This window comes from Oryx dammah, unplaced genomic scaffold, assembly GCF_014754425.2.
Source record: "Oryx dammah isolate SB20612 unplaced genomic scaffold, SCBI_Odam_1.1 HiC_scaffold_29, whole genome shotgun sequence".
Classification (NCBI taxonomy): domain Eukaryota; kingdom Metazoa; phylum Chordata; class Mammalia; order Artiodactyla; family Bovidae; genus Oryx; species Oryx dammah.
In genome coordinates, this window is record NW_024070213.1 from 59,326,775 (window position 1) to 59,344,972 (window position 18,198).

Genomic DNA, 18,198 nt, shown 5'->3' on the forward strand with positions numbered 1-18,198 from the left:
GACTGATTTCCTTTAGGATGGACTGGTTGGATCTCCGTGCAGGCCAAGGGACTCTCAAGAGTTTCCTCCAACACCAGAGTTCAAAAGCATCAATTCTTTGGTGTTCAGCTTTCTTTATAGTCCAACTCTCACCTCCATACATGACTACTGGAAAAACCATCGCCTTGACTAGACGGACCTTTGTTGACAAAGTAATGTCTCTGCTTTTTAATATGCTGTCTAGGTTGGTCATAACTTTACTTTCAAGGAGCAAGCGCCTTTTAATTTCATGGCTGCAATCACCATCTACAGTGACTTTGGAGTCCAAAAGGAGAAAGTCTCTTACTGTTTCCATTTTTCCCAAACTATTTGCCATGAAGTGATGGGAGCAGATGTCATGATCTTAGTTTTCTGAATGTTGAGTTTTTAGCCACTTTTTCACTCTCCTCTTTCACTTTCATCAAGAAGCTCTCTAGTTCTTCTTCACTTTCTACCATAAGGGTGGTGCCATCTGCATATCTGAGGTTACTGATATTTCTCTTGGCAATCTTGATTTCAGCTTATGCTTCATCAAGCCTAGCATTTCTCATGGTGCACTCTGAATATAAGTTAAATAAATAGGATGACAACATACAGCCTTGATGTTCTACTTTCCTGATTTTTAACCAGCTTGTTGTTTTATGTCCAGTTCTAACTGTTGTTTCCTGACCTGCATACAGATATTTCAGGAGACAGGTCAGGTGGTCTGGTATTCCCGACTCTTAAAAAATTTTCCAGTTTGTGGTGATCCACACAGTCAAAGTCTTTGGCAAAGTCAATAAAGCAAAATTAGATATTTTTCTGGAACTATCTTGCTTTATTGATGATCCAGGAGATGCTGAAAATTTGATCTCTGGTTCTTCTGCCTTTTCTTGATCCAACTTCAACACCTGGAATTTCATAATTCATGTACTATTGAAGCCTGGCTTGGAGAATTTGGGGCATTACTCTGCTAGTATGTGAGAGGAGTGCAATTGTGCAGTAGTTTGAACTTTCTTGGCATTGCCTTTCTTTGGAACTGGAATGAAAACTGAACTTTTCCAGGCTTGTGGCCACAGCTGAGTTTTCCAGATTTGCTGGCATAGTGAGTACAGCACTTTCACAGTTTCATCTTTTAGGATCAAAATAATTCAACTGGAATTCCATCAGCTCCACTAGCTTTGCTTGCAGTGATGCTTCCTAAGGCCCACTGGACTTTGCATTCCAGGGTATCTGACTCTAGGTGAGTGATCACACCATCATGAGTATCTGGGTCATGAAGATCTTTTTTGAACAGTTCTGTGTATTCTTACCACCTCTTCTTAATATCTTCTGCTTCTGTTAGGTCTATACAATTTATGTACTTTATTGTGCTCAACTTGGCATGAAATGTTCCTTTGGTATCTCTAATTTTCTTGAAAAGATCTCTAGTCTTTCCCATTCTATTGTTTTCCTCTATTTCTTTGCATTGATCACTGAGGAAGGCTTTCTTATCTCTCCTTTCTATTCTTTGCAACTCTGCATTCAGATGGATATATCTTTCCTTTTCTCCTCTTCCTTTCATTTCTCTTCTTTTCTCAGCTATTTGTAAGGCTTCCTCAGACAACCATTTTGCCTTTTTACATTTCTTTTTCTTGGAGATGGTCTTGATCACTGCCTCCTGTATGGTGTCATGAACCTCCATCTATAGTTCTTCAGGCACTCTATCAGATCTAATCCCTTGATTCTATTTGTCACTTTCACTGTATAATTGTAAGGGATTTGATCTAGGTAATACCTGAATGATCTAGTGGTTTTCCCTACTTTCTTCAGTTTAAGTCTGAATTTGGCAATAAGGGAGTTCATGATCTGAGCCACAGTCAGCTCCTGGTCTTGTTTTTGCTGACTGTATAGAGCTTCTCCATTTTTGGCTGCAAAGAATATAACTAACTTGATTTTGATATTGACCATCTGGTGATGTCCCTGTGTGGAGTCTTCTCTTGTGTTGTTGGAAGAGGGTATTTGCAGTGACCAGTGCATTCTCTTGGCAAAACTCTGTTAGCCTTTCTTTGTTTTGTACCCCAAGGCCAAATTTGCCTTTTACTCCAGGTATCTCTTGACTTCCTACTTTTGTATTCCAATCCTCTATAATGAAGAGGACAGAAAAATATTCAACCTCAAATTAAAAATAGTGCCATTACAGGTGGCTGTTTTCATTTCAAACATTTGTTTGAAAAATCATCAGAAATTAGATGCTTACCCTATAGTTTCAATCTTTTTAGTAACTTTTATTATAAAATAAGTCATAACAGTTTGGAAAAAACAGATATATTCTGAGAATTTAATAATGCTCAATTATTGAAGGGCTGAGTAAGTTTTCACAATACAGCACACATCGTCTGAAAGATTAAGAGAAAAGATGAAAGGAAGGTAGGTGGGGTATAAATATATATATATGTCTATCCCCTCTACATCACAATTCATTATAAATATTTTTAGTTGTTGAATGGGAGACTAAATTTCCTAAGGTTCTAACTTTCAATTAAACCATAATCCTCAGTTAACAATTTTTCTATTAGAAACACTGGAGCTAAATAAACTTCAGTGAAGAAGCACAATCAATTCTGCCTCAACCTCAGTAAGAAGAGAATGCACTACATTAAACAATAAAATAAGTAACCTCCAATTAAAATAAATGAATTTATATTAAAAAAAAGAATCAGGGCACAAAACAAACTAGGTTCACAAGGATAAATTAGTTTCTGTTAACTGATGTCACAAAATCTGAAGATTTGAAACACTGATTGATATATTAGAAATGTTTTACTCCTTATGGTGCAACATCATGTAAGGTAGTTCCTTTACTGAAATATGCAGAGGAAAGCAAAGGCAGTCATCCACCACTGGGTCAGCAAAAGGTAACACATGTATTCAGTAAAATTAAGGCACAAATTCAGAAAAACTAGTGGACTGTGTAGCAGCGGGTGGGGGAGGTGATTAGCAGAGCTAATGCTGACCATAAGAATTAAGAGCACAACATAAAAACAAGAGCTTCCTTGGTGGCTCAGACAGCAAAGAATCCTCCTGCAATGCAGAAGACCTGGGTTTGATCCCTATGTCAGGAAGATCCCCTGGAAAAGGGAATGGCAATCCACTCCAGTATTCTTGCCTGGAGAATCCCTTGGACAGAGGAGCCTGGTGGGCTACAGTCTGTGGACTCACAAAGAGTTGGAAATGACTGACCAACTAAGGACACGACCTAAAATGAGAAAACAAAAAAATATTTTTGGAACAAAGACCTCAAATTTTGCTCTAGAGTCTCTCTTATACTAACAGTGTTATTTGAAAAAGACCCAAAGTTTTAAGAAGAGATATGAAATCAAAGTTGAAATTTTGTGATTTATTTTTTGAATAGAGAGTTATTGAGAGTAAAAAACAATATTATTAACCATAAAATTACACTTCCTCAACAGTTTAGTCACTTGGGAAAATCCTAAGCTCAGGATAAACACAAAATGTAAATATGTGTACAGATATAATCATATATGGGCTTCCCTGATAGCTCAACTGGTAATATGCCAGCAAATTTAGAAAACTCAGCAGTGGCCACAGGACTGGAAAAGTTCAGTTTTCATTCCAGTCCCAACAAGAGCTAATGCCAAAGATTACTCAAACTACCACAAAATTGCACTCTTCTCACACTCTAGCAAAGTAATGCTCAAAATTCTCCAAGCCAGGCTTCAACAGTATATGAACCATGAAATTCCAGATGTTCAAGCTGTATTTAGAAATAGCAGAGGAACCAGAGATCAAATATTCAACATCCGTTGGATCATCGAAAAAGCAAGAGAGTTCCAGAAAAACATCTGCTTTATCGACTATGCCAAAGTCTTAGATTGTATGGATCACCACACACTGTGGGAAATTCTTCAAGAGATGGGAATACCAGATCACCTGACTTGCCTCTTGAGAAATCTGTATGCAGGTCAGGAAGCAACAGTTAGAACTGGACCTAAAACAACAGTCTTGTCCCAAATCGGGAAAGGAGTACATCAAGGCTGTATATTGTCACCTTGCTTATTTAACTTATATGAAGAGTACATGATGAGAAATGCTGGGCTGGATGAAGCATAAGCTGAATCAAGATTGCTAGGAGAAATATCAATAACCTCAGATATGCAGATGACACACCCTCTTATGGTAGAAAGCAAAGAAGAACTAAAGAGCTTCCTCATGAAAGTGAAACAGGAGAGTGAAAAAGTGTCTTAAAACTCAACATTCAGAAAACTAAGATCATGACATCTGCTCCCATCACTTCATGGCAAATAGATGGGTAAAAAATGGAAACAGTGAGAGACTTTATTTTTGTGGGCTCTAAAATCACTGCAGATGGTGATTGCAGCCATGAAATTAAAAGACACTTACTCCTTGGAGAAAAGTTACAACCAACTTAGACAGCATATTAAAAAGCAGAGACATTACTTTGTCAACAAAGGTCTATCTAGTCAAGGCTATGGTTTTTCCAGTAGTCATGTATGGAGATGAGAGTTGGACTATAGAGAAAGCTGAGCACCAAAGAATTGATGCTTTTGAACTGTGGTGTTGGAGGAAACTCTTGAGAGTCCCTTGGACTGCACGGAGATCCAACCAGTCCATCCTAAAGGAAATCAGTCCTGAATATTCATTGGAAGGACTGATGCTGAAGCTGAAACTCCAATACTTTGGCCACATGATGCGAAGAACTGACTCATTTTAAAAGACCCTGATACTGGGAAAGATTGATGCACGAGGAGAAGGCAGGTCAGAGGATGAAATGGTTAGATGGCATCACTGACTCAGTGGACATTAGTTTAAGTAAACTCTGGGAGTTGATGGGACAGGGAGGCCTGGCGTGCTGTAGTCCATTGGGTCACAAAGAATCAGACACGACTGAGAGACTGACCTGATAATCATACATACATACATACATATATATATATATATATATATATATAAATCGTATATGATGAAGTAAAAAATTTGAATACATGAAATTTTAAATCAGCAAATTTCTCTGAATATCACATACAGATTGGAAAGAAGTCAGGAGTCAGTGATGAGAAACAGTACAGTAACAACATTCATTCTGCTGGGACTGACTGACAACCCTAAGCTGCAAGTTCTGATTTTTATCTTTTTATTCCTCACCTACACACTGAGTTTAACTGGAAACCTCACCATCATCACACTCACCTTTGTGGATTCCCATCTGAAAACACCAATGTACTTTTTCTTAAAAAATTTCTCCTTCTTGGAGATCTCCTTCACATCTTCTTGTATCCCCAGATACCTGTATAGCATAGCCACAGGTGACAGGGTCATTACCTATAATGCTTGTGCCCTTCAAGTATTTTTTACTGATCTGTGTGGAGTAACAGAATTTTTTCTGCTGGCTACCATGTCTTATGACCGCTATGTGGCCATCTGTAAACCCTTGCACTACGTGACTGTCATAAGTAGCAGAGTCTGCTGGACTCTCATCATCTCTTGCTGGATGGCTGGTTTGTGTGTGTTAATCCCACCACTTAGTCTCGGTTTAAATCTAAAATTTTGTGACTCAAACAAGATTGATCATTTTGGCTGTGATGCATTTCCTTTATTGAAAATTTCATGCTCAGACACATGGTTGATGGAACAGACGGTTATAATCTGTGCTGTGCTGACCCTAAATATGACTCTTACTTGTGTATTTCTGTCATACGCTTGTATCATCAAGACAATATCTAAGTTTCCTTCTACTCAGCAAAGGAAAAAGGCCTTTTCAACCTGTTCTTCTCACATGATTGTGGTTTCCATCACCTATGGCACATGCATTTTCATTTAAATGAATCCTACGGCAAAGGAAGAAGTGACCATTAATAAAGTGGTTTCACTAATCATTTCGTCTATTTTACCTACATTGAACCCATTTATTTATACTTTGAGAAATAATCAAGTTAAGAACGCCTTTAAGGGCTCAATCAAAAGAATTGCCTTGTTCCTAAGAAAAACATAATAATATTTTTAGATATTATCTTCAAAACAAGAATAATATCAAAAAACGTTTTATATCTGAAGATTTTAAGCTTTTGAATTTTGAAGTTTGAACCTTTATGAATATTCTGAAGTTTCTTTCTAATAATATATACTTGTCATGTTAATTTTCTGAACACTTCTTAAATGCAGCTTCCATTGAAACCTGCTCAAGCTGTGTGTACTCTCATTATTGAAATCAATATATGATAGTGTGCATGTCAAATTCTTTAAAATTTTTCTTTTGGAAAGAAATTAGCTTCATAATATTATTTATCATATAATAAAATTCACTGCAAGGGAAAGTATAGGATGCAAAAATTTGAACTCTTCTGAAACATGTACAATAATAACATCTAAGCACATGTAATGAGTGATTTTATGTAAATATTTTAAATGAATAAATAACCACATAATTCAAAATACATGAAAAAGCTATAAGCATTTCTTAATACTGAGAAAATAGAGGAAAATACATAATACTATTAGGACAGACAGAAATACTAGACAAAATTAAGCAAATATTCTTTTGAATCCACATCTATACAATCATAGTAAAGTTGTACATAGAAGATTTCATAAATAATAATTCAAAGAAAAGTAGAGCAATCATTTATAAAAGAACATGGGTGCACAGGAGAGTACAAACAGGGTTATGGGAGCACTGTTTTACACATTATTTGAGTTGGAACAACAGAATGGTTCCAAATAAGAAAAGGAGTACATCAAGGCTGTATATTGTCACCTTGCTTATTTAACTTATATACAGAGTACATCATAAGAAACGCTGGGCTGGATGAAGTACAAGCTGGAATCAAGATTGCCAGGCTGCTGTTGCTGCTAAGTCACTTCAGGCATGTTCCACTCCATGCGACCCCATAGATGGCAGCCCACCAGGCTCCCCTGTCCCTGGGATTCTCCAGGCAAAACATTGGAGTGGTTACCATTTCCTTCTCCAATGCATGAAAGTGAAAAGTGAAAGTGAAGTTGCTCAGTCATGTCCGACTCTTAGCAACCCCATGGACTGCAGTCCACCAGGCTCCTCCATCCATGAGATTTTCCAGGCAAGAGCACTGGAGTGGGGCGCCATTGCCTTCTCTGAGATTGCCAGGAGAAATATCAATAACCTCAGATATGCAGAGGACACCACCCTTATGGCAGAAAGTGAAGAACTAAAGAACCTCTTAATGAAAGTGAAAGAGGAGAGTGAAAAAGTTGGCTTAAAACTCAACATTCAGAAAACTAAGATCATGGCATCTGGTCCCATCACTTCATGGCAAATAGACGGGGAAACAGTGGAAACAGTGTCAGACTTTATTTTTTTGGGCTCCAAAATCACTGCAGATGGTGATTGCAGCCATAAAATTAAAAGACACTTACTCATTGGAAGAAAAGTTATGACCAACCTATATAGCATATTCAAAAGCAGAGACATTACTTTGCCAACTAAGGTCCGTCTAGTCAAGGCTATGGTTTTTCCTGTGGTCATGTATGGATGTGAGAGTTGGACTGTGAAGAAAGCTGAGTACCGAAGAATTGATGCTTTTGAACGGTGGTGTTGGAGAAGACTCTTGAGAGTCCCTGGGACTGCAAGAAGATCCAACTAATCCGTTCTGAAGATCAGCCCTGGGATTTCTTTGGAAGGAATTATGCTAAAGCTGAAACTCCAGTACTTTGGCCACCTCACGTGAAGAGCTGACTCTTTGGAAAAGACCCTGATGCTGAAAGGTACTCAGGGCAGGAGGAGAAGGGACGGCAGAGGATGAGATGGCTGGATGGCATCATCGACTCAATGGACGTGAACTTAAGTGAACTCCGGGAGTTGGTGATGGACAGGGAGGCCTGGCGTGCTGCGATTCATGGGGTGGCAAAGAGTCGGACACGACTGAGCGACTGAACTAAACCAAATATTATTGAGACTGGGGGCTCACTGTGGCTCAGATCATGAACTCTTTATTGCCAAATTCAGACATAACTTGAAGAAAGTGGGGTAAACCACTAGACCATTCAGGTATGACCTAAATCAAATTGCTTATGATTATACAGTGGAAGTGAAATAGCCTTAAGGGACTAGATCTGATAGACCGAGTACCTGATTAACTATGGACAGAGAATCATGACATTGTACAAGACATAGGGAGCAAGACCATCCCCAAGAAAAAGAAAGGCAAAAAACAAAATAGCTGTCTGAAGAGGCCTTACCAACAGCTGTGAAGAGAAGTGAAAAGCAGAGGGAAAAAGGAAAGATATACCCACTTGAATGCAGAGTTCCAAAGAACAGCAAGGAGAGATAAGAAACTCTTCCAAAAAAAAAAAAAAATCCTTCCTCAGGGATCAATGCAAAGAAATAGAGGAAAATGATAGAATGAGAAAGACTAGGTATCTCTTCAAGAAAATTAGAGATATCAAGGGAACATTCAAGCAATGATGGGCTCAATAAAGGACAGAAATGGTATGGACAGAAAATATTAAGAAGAGGTGGCAAGAATACACAGAAGAGCTATACAAAAAAGATCTTCATGACCCAGATAATCACAATGCTGTGATCACTCACCTGGATCACATCCTGGTATGTGAAGTCAAGTGTGCCTTAGAAAGCATCACTACAAACAAACCTACTGGAGCTGATGGAATTCCAGTACAGCTCTTTCAAATCCTAAAAGATGATGCTGTGACAGTGCTGCACTCAATATGCCAGCAAATTTGGAAAACTTAGCAGTGGTGACAGGACTGGAAAAGCTCAGCCTTCGTTCCAGTCCCAAAGAAAGGCAATGCCAAAGAATGCTTAAACTATCACACAATTGTGCTCATCTCACATGCTAGTAAAGTAATGCTCAAAATTATCCAAGCCAGGCTTCAGCAATATGTGAACCATGAACTTCCTGATGTTCAAGCTGGTTTTAGAAAAGGCAGAGGAACCAGAGATCAAATTGCCAACATCCACTGGATCATCACAAAAGCAAGAGAGTTCCAGGAAAAAACATCTATTTCTGCTTTGTTGACTATGCCAAAGCCTTTGACTGTGTGGATCACAATAAACTGTGGAAAATTCTGAAAGAGATGGGAATACCAGACCACCTGACCTGCCTCTTGAGCCACCTGTATGCAGGTCAGGAAGCAACAGTTAGGAACTGGACATGGAACAACAGACTGGTTCCAGATAGGAAAAGAGTATGTCAAGGCTGTATATTGTCACCCTGCTTGTTTAACTTCTATGCAGAGTACATCATGAGAAATGCTGGACTGAATGAAGCACAAGCTGGAATGAAGATTGCTGGGAGAAATATCAATAACCTCAGATATGCAGATGACACCACCCTTATGGCAGAAAGTGAAGAAGAACTAAAGATCCTCTTGATGAAAATGAAAGAGGAGAGTGAAAAAGTTGGCTTAAAGCTCAACATTCAGAAAACGAAGATCATGGCATCTGGTCCCATCACTTCATGGCAAATAGATAGGGAAACAGTGAAACAGTGTCACTTTATGTTCTTGGGCTCCAAAATCACTGCAGATGGTGATTGCAGCCATGAAATTAAAAGACGCTTATTCCTTGGAAGGAAAGTTATGACCAACCTAGATAGCATATTCAAAAGCAGAGACATGACTTTGCCAACAAAGTTCTGTCTAGTCAAGGCTATGGTTTTTCCAGTAGTCATGTATGGATGTGAGAGTTGGACTATAAAGAAAGCTGAGCACCGAGGATTTGATGCTTTTGAACTGTGGTGTTGGAGAAGACTCTTGAGAGTCCCTTGGACTGCAAGGAGAACCACCAGTCCATCCTAAAGGAGATAAGTCCAGGTGCTCATTGATAGGACTGATGTTGAAGCTCCAATACTTTGGCCACCTGGTGAGAAGAGCTGAGTCATTTGAAAAGACCCTGATGCTGGGATAGATTGAGGGCAGGAGAATAAGGGGAAAACAGAGGATGAGACAGTTGGATGGCATCACCAACTTGAGGGACATGAGTTTGGGCAAACTCTGGAAGTTGGTGATGGATAGGGAGACCTGGTGTGCTGCAGTTCATGGGGTCACAAATAGTTAAACACGACTGTGCTACTGACCTGAACTGAACTGAATGTTATTGATCATTTTGTGTGTGATGCAGATCTCATGTTTAAAGATAAGATCTCTTAAAGAGCTCATGCTCAGAAACATGGCTCATAGAGCAAAGGAACATAGTCTGTGAAGCATTGACCTTTATCATGACCCTTCTGTGTGTCTTTCTATCCTATATATATATATATCATCAAGACCATTTTACAATTTTCTTCTCTCCAACAAAGGAAAAAGGCAATTTCTACATATTCTTCCCACTTGATTTTGATTTCCATCACCTTTGGAGGCTGTATTTCATCTATGTTAAACCTTCAGCAAAGGAATCAGTAGCTATTAATAAGAGTGTGGCAGTACTTACTGTTTTCAATACTCCTATCATGAACCCCTTGATTTACACCTTGAGAAATAAGCAAGTTAAACAAACCTTTGATGATGCTATCAACAGATTTGCATTGTTCCTAATAAAGTAAGGGAATTTTCTATAGTGGAAGAATCAAATTTTCATGAATAGATCAAACATCCTCAACCTCTGTCTTTAAACTTTTAAGGCTTTCCTACATAGTGAGGAAGCTTTATAGGGATTACATGTATCAGTGAGAAAACACAGTAATAGAGTGCCATGGAACAAAAGAATAATTTTGCAATTTACCAAGTCTTAATAAAACCACCAACAGAAACAATGACTTCATCTTAATATTATAGATTTACTAATTGTGCTTTTTGCCTATTCCCACCTCAGCATTTGAGGCCTTTCTTATTCCAGGGACCATTCTGTTGTTGTTGTTGTTGTTGTTCAGTCGTGTCAGATTCTGCAACCCCACAGACTGCAGTACGTCAGGCTTTTCTGATCTTTGCTATCTCCCAGAGTTTGCCGAAATCCATGTCTATTTAGTTGGTGATTCCATCCAACTATCTCAACCTCTGCCATGCTCTTCTTTTTCTTTCAATCTTTCCCATCATCAGGGTCTTTTCCAATGAATTGGCTTTTTGCATGTGCTGGCCAAAGTATTAGAGCTTCAGTTTTAGCATCAGTCCCTCCAAAGAAGCACCATTCTAGGTTATTCCATCCTTGATTTTAAACAATTAACCCAAGAGAAGGATGGTTTACGGGAAATGAGTTTAACATTAAAATTAAATCTAAATCAAGAACTGATAATACTGTTTCTTTACATGTCCATTTTCATATCATGATGACAATGATTACAGCAGCTAACAATTAGAAAATTACTAGACACCTATTACATTTTAATATATAGAAAACACATTTAAAAGGCGTTTTATCTTCCCAGGTAAGTAAATTAAAGCTCAGCAGAGTTACACTGCTCAGTTCAGTTCAGTCCAGTCAATCAGTCATATCAGACTCTTTGCAACCCTATGAATACCAACACGCCAGGATTCCCTGTCCAACACCAACTCCCGGAGCTCACACAAGCTCACATCCATAGAGTCGATGATGACATCCAGCCATCTCATCCTCTGTCGTCCCCTTCTCCTCCTGCCCCCAATCCCTTCCAGCATCAGGGTCTTTTCCAATGAGTCAGCTCTTCACATGAGGTGGCCAAAGTACTGGAGTTTCAGATTTAGCATCATTCCTTCCAAAGAACACCCAGGGCTGATCTCCTTTAGAATGGACTGGCTGGATCTCCTTTCAGTCCAAGGGACTCTCAAGAGTCTTCTCCAACACCACAGTTCAAAAGCATCAATTCTTTGGCATTCAGCTTTCTTCACAGTCCAACTCTCACATCCATACACGACCACAGGAAAAACCATAGCCTTGACTAGACGGACCTTAGTTGGCAAAGTAATGTCTCTGCTTTTGAATATGCTATCTAGGTTGGTCATAACTTTCTTCCAAGGAGTAAGCGTCTTTTAATTTCATGGCTGCAATCACCATCTGCAGTGATTTTGGAGCCCAAAAAAATAAAGTCTGTTTCCCCATCTATTTCCCATGAAGTGATGGGACCGGATGCCATGATCTTAGTTTTCTGAATGTTGAGCTTTAAGCCAACTTTTTCACTCTCCTCTTTCACTTTCATCAAGAGGCTTTTTAGCTCCTCTTCACTTTCTGCCATAAGGATGGTGTCATCTGCATTTCTGAGGTTACTGATATTTCTCTCAGCTATCTTGATTCCAGCCCAGCATTTCTCATGATGTACTCTGCATAGAAGTTAAACAAGCAGGGTGACAATATACAGCCTTGACATACTCCTTTTCCTATTTTGAACCAGTTTGTTGTTCCATGTCCAGTTCTAACTGTTGCTTCCTGGCCTGCATACAGGTGGCTCAAGAGGCAGGTCAGGTGGTCTGGTATTTCCATCTTTCTCAGAATTTTCCACAGTTGATTATGATCCACACAGTCAAAGGCTTTGGCATAGTCAATAAAGCAGAAATAGATGTTTTTCTGGAACTCTCTTGCTTTTGTGATGATCCAGTGGATGTTGGCAATTTGATCTCTGGTTCCTCTGCCTTTTCTAAAACCAGCTTGAACATCAGGAAGTTCACGGTTCACATATTGCTGAAGCTGGCTTGGATATTTTTGAGCTTTACTTTACTGGCATGTGAGATGAGTGCAATTGTGTGATAGTTTAAGCATTCTTTGGCATTGCGTTTCTTTGGAATTGGAATGAAAACTGACTTTTTCCAGTCCTGTGGCCTGCTGAGTTTTCCAAATTGCTAGTAAGAGGTAATTTCCTGGTGCAAATCTATTTATATCTGACTCCAATGCTAGTGTTTGTTACAGTGTGTGATGCCTTATGATGCCCATTTTAATGTTAAAATGTCTTTAATGGACACTTTAGGAAAGTTACAAATACCAAGTGAAAGTATTAATTTGTGAAAACTGAAAAATCTTTCGTGATTTTAAGGGAAAAATTATATAAAATATACCATTCCATCTTACTATAAGCATTCATAATTTATAAAAAATTGAAAACATTTGTTATATTAGAAAATAGTTTGTATTTATATAATATTTACAAAAAACAGATATACTTTAACATAAAACAATGAAGAGCAGGAAGTTCTGGACAAAAAGTAAGGTCAATAGCATATGAACACTCTCCCTAGGAAGGTAGATAAAAGTTAAATTATCTATGAATTGGTATTTAGAACTGAATGTATGAGTATAGCAAGTGTGACTTTTCAGGAAAGGTCTAATGAAACCAGGGCAATGGCTCAAAAATGCCACTATGATATGACCAATGACTTTGAACAAATGCAGGAATCCATATTAAAAATTGGGCCACCTTGAGCACTAGATGTCCCTTCAATCAGGTCTTACTTATATACTCTGTCCTAATTAGGATCCTTTGACCAATATATAAGATATTGATTCTGAGGGTACAGGCTCATTCTAACTTTTTTCTTTTCACCAAATTGTATGAGCTTGAATCTATTCAAGACCATTAACTTTGGCTTTCACACACCAAGGTATTTATTCTAAATAAATTTTTCAGCTTCTCACATAACTCTTTGCAGAAACTCCTACATTATAACTTTTGTAATTATTATTCATTCCATGATTGTGGTACCTGTTCTATTTTAAAGAGGTTAATTATTTAGAAATTAAATTATCAAATAACTGAATTTGCATTGATCACTCTGTATTCAGTAGGAAAATGAAATAACTGAAAGCTTCCTAAAGATAGAGTGAATAGAGAAAAAGCAACACTAAAATACCCTGAGCAAGAAAGAAAGTTAAGTAAGTAAGTAAGTAAAGTCACTCAGTCGTGTCCGACTCTTTGTGACCCCGTGGACTGCAGCCCACCAGGCTCCTCAGTCCATGGGATTCTCCAGGCAAGAATACTGGAGTGGGTTGCCATTTCCTTTTCCAGGGGATCTTCCCGACCCAGGGATCGAAGCCGGGTCTCCCACATTGGAGGCAGATGCTTTAACCTCTGAGCCACCAGGGAAGCCCTAGAAAGAAAGTTAACACCATATAATAGAAAACTCAGCCACCCTAAGTGGAAAAAAATAAGGGAACTCAAAGCCTATGGTATGCAGCAAAAGCAGACCTAAGAGGTAAGCTTATAGCAATACAATCCTACCTCAAGAAACAAGAAAAACATTGAATAGACAACCTAACTTTATACGTAAAATTGATACACAGAAATCCTTACATTTCTATATACTAACAGTGAAAAGTCAGAAAGAGAAATTAAGGGATCAATCCCATTCTCCATTGCAACAAAAACTATTAAATATCTTGGAATAAACTTACTTAAGGAGAAAAAAAGAACTATACACAGAAAATCATAAGACACTGATGAAAGAAATCAAAGATGATATAAACAGATGGAGAGATATTCCATGTTCCTAGGTAGAAAGAATCAATAATGTGAAAATCAATATACTATCAAATGCAATCTACAGATTTAATGTGATCCCTATCAAATTACTGAAACGTTGTTGCTGAACCATGAAATAGACAGGGATTCTTGGCCTCTGGGAGAAAAAAATTCAATCTGGGGCCAGAGACGAGACCTGATCACTCAGAGCTTTTGTGTAATAACGTTTTATTAAAGTATAAAAGGGATAGAGAAAGCTTCCCACAAAGACATCAGAAGGGGGCAGAAAGAGTGCCGCTTTGTTAATGTTAGCAACGGAGTTATATACTTTTTAATTAGTTATTACAGTAACTCAAAAGAATGTCTGGAGGTTGTAAAGACCTTACTAGACCCACTCCCATAATTTACATTTTAAGATAACAGGATTAGCCAGAAGGTTTCTTCCAGAAACTGTCCTCAAGCAGGATACTTTATTGTTATATAATCCTAAGGAATGTAGAGGGGGAAATAAGTTTGTCTTTCCTTCTCCTTGAGGGTTCCAGATCCCTATCTCCTCCTCAAGAACCCCAGAACACTCTCTCCATGGGGACCTCCAGACTTCTTATCAACCTGCCTAGGAGTTGACACTTTCATTACCAATGGCATTTTTTTCACAGAACTAGAACAAAAAAATTCACAATTCATATGGAAACACAAAAGACCCCAAATAGCCAAAGCAGTCTTGAGAAAGAAAAATGGAGCTGGAGGAATCAACCTTCCTGGCTTCAGATTATACTAAGAAGCTACAGTCATCAAGACTGTATGGTACTGGCACAAAACAGAAATATAGACTAATGGAACAAGATAGAAAGCCCAGAAATAAACCCATGCACCTATGGTACCTTATTTTTGACAAAGGAGGCAAGAATAGACAATGGGACAAAGACAGCCTCTTCAATAAATGGTGTTGGGAAAATTGGACAGCTACATGTAAAAGAATGAAATTAGAAAACTTCCTAACACCATACACAAACAAAAATTCAAAATGGATGAAAAACCTAAATGTAAGACGAGAAACTATAAAGCTCTTAGAGAAAAACATAGGCAAAACACTCGATGACATAAATCAAAGCAAGATCCTCTGTGGCTCACCTCTTAGAATAATGGAAATAAAAACAGAAGTAAACAAACGTGACCCGATTAAACTAAACAACTTTTTCACAGCAAAGGAAACTATAAACAAAGAGAAAGAACAACGCTTAGGGGAGAAAATAATAGTAAATGAAACAACTGACAGTGGATTAATTTCCAAAATATACAAGCAGCTCATACAACTCAATGCCAGAAAAACAAACAATCCAATCAAAAAGTGGGAAAAAGACCTAAACAGACATTTCCCCAAAGAAGACATACAGATGGTAAACAAACACATCAAAATATGCTCAACATCACTCATTATTCAGTTCAGTTCAGTAGCTCAGTCGTGTCTGACTCTTTGAGACCCCATGAATCACAGCACGCGAGGCCTCCCTGTCCAACACCAACTCCTGGAGTTCACTCAAACTCATGTCCGTCAAGTTGGTAATGCCATCCAGCCATCTCATCCTCTGTCGTCCCCTTCTCCTCTGGCCCCCAATCCCTTCCAGCATCAGGGTCTTTTCCAATGAGTCAACTCTTCGCATGAGGTGGCCAAAGTACTGGAGTTTCAGCTTTAGCATCAGTCCTTCTAGTGAACATCCAGGACTGATCTCCTTTAGGATGGACTGGTTGGATCTCCTTGCAGTCCAAGGGACTATCAAGAGTCCTCTCCAACACCACAGTTCAAAAGCATCAATTCTTCAGCACTCAGATTTCTTCACAGTCCAACTCTCATCCATACATGACCACTGGAAAAACCATAGTCTTGACTAGATGGATCTTTGTTGGCAAAGTAATATCTCTGCTTTTTAATATATTGTCTAGATTGGTCATAACTTTCTTTCCAAGGAGTAAGTGTCTTTTAATTTCATGGCTGCAATAACTACCTGCAGTGATTTTGGAGCCCCCAAAAATAAAGTCTGACACTGTTTCCACTGTTTCCCCATCTATTTCCCATGAAGTGATGGGACCAGATGCCATGATCTTAGTTTTCTGAATGTTGAGCTTTAAGACAACTTTTTCACTCTCCTCTTGCACTTTCATCAGGAGGCTTTTAAGTTCTTCTTCACTTTCTGCCATAAGGGTGGTGTCATCTGCATATCTGAGGTTATTGATATTTCTCCTGGCAATCTTGATTCCAGCTTTTGCTTCTTCCAGCCCAGTGTTTCTCATGATGTACTCTGCATATAAGTTAAAATAGTCAGTCAGAATTGCCATCTTCAAAAAGTCTGCAAACAATAAATGCTGGAGAGGGTGTGGAGTAAAGAGAACACTCTTGCACTGTTGGTGGGAATGTACACTGATACATCCACTGTGGAAGACAGTATGGAGATTCCTTAAAGAACTAGGAATGAAACCACTATAAGGCCCAGCAATCCCACTCCTGGGCATAACCCTGAAGAAACCAGGTTTGAAAAAGACCTGCATCCCATTGTTCATTGCAGCACTACTTACAATAGATAAGAACATGGAAACAACCTAGATGTCCATCAAAAGATGAATAGATGAAGAAGTTGTGGTATATATACACAATGGAATATTAGTCATAAAAAGGAATCCATCTCAGTCAGTTCTGATGAGTGAGATGAGTCAGAGAGTTATACAGAGTGAAGTGAGTCAGAAAAAGAAATATAAATATTGTATTCTAATGCACATATACAGAATATAGAAAAAAAGGCACTGAATAACCTATTTAAAGGGCAGCAAGACTTACCTGGTGGCTCAGATGGTAAAGAGTCTGCCTATAATTCAGGATACCCGGGTTCAATCCCTGGGTTGGGAAGATCTCCTGGAGAAGGAAATGGCAACCCACTCCAGTATTCTTGCCTGGAAAATCCCATGGATAGAAGAGCTTGGTAGGCTACAGGCCATGGGGTCATAGAGTCAGACACGACTGAGCGACTTTACAAAAAAAAAAAAAAAAATGGAGAAACAGACATAGAGAATAGACTTATGGACATGGGATGAGGGGATGAGAGGTTGAGATGTATGTAAAGAGTAACATGGAAACTTACCAAATGTAAAATAGATAGCCAACAGGAATTTGCTGTATGGCTCAGGAAACTCAAACAGGGGCTCTGTATCTACCTAGAGAGGTATGATCAGAAGGGATATGGGAAAGATGTTCAAAAAGGAGGGGACATATGTATACTTATGGCTGAATCATGTTGAGGTTTGACAGAAAACAACAAAATTTTGTAAAGCAATTATCCTTTGATAAAAACATAAATTTTAAAAAATAGCAATGAATTGGGAGCACAAACTATTTCAGGTGGAAATAAAAAATTTCTATATATAAAAAGCAAAAAAAATTAAAAATAGAACTGCCATATGACTCAGCAATTCTATTTCTGAGAATTTATCCAGATAAAACAGAAACATGAATTTGAAAAAATACATGCACCTCCACATTCACTGCAGGATTATTTACAATAGCCAAGACATGGAAACAATCTAAATGTCCATTAAAGGAAGAATAGGTAAAGAAAATGTGACATAATCCTATTCCGTCATAAAAAAAGAAATGAAATCTTGCCATTTGTAACAACATGGATGGACTTGAGGGCATTATGCTAAGTAAAATAAATGAGACATAGAAAGAGAAATATATGATCTCACATATACTTCAATTCTTAAAAAAAATAAAATAAAGCAACCAAGCTAATAGATACAGAGAACAAACGTGATTGCCAGTGGCGATGGGTGGAGGTGG

The 18,198-nt window shown here is 38.4% G+C and overlaps 1 protein-coding gene across 1 annotated transcript; it reads left to right on the forward strand.

The window, feature by feature from the left end:
• The first annotated feature begins 5,071 nt into the window (after positions 1-5,071).
• On the forward strand, positions 5,072-10,553 carry LOC120857377 (olfactory receptor 6C2-like). The gene is made up of 2 exons (XM_040232821.1): positions 5,072-5,829; positions 10,376-10,553. The coding sequence occupies exons 1-2, from the start codon at positions 5,072-5,074 to the stop codon at positions 10,551-10,553; spliced, it is 936 nt and encodes a 311-aa protein (XP_040088755.1).
• The last annotated feature ends 7,645 nt before the right edge of the window (positions 10,554-18,198 follow it).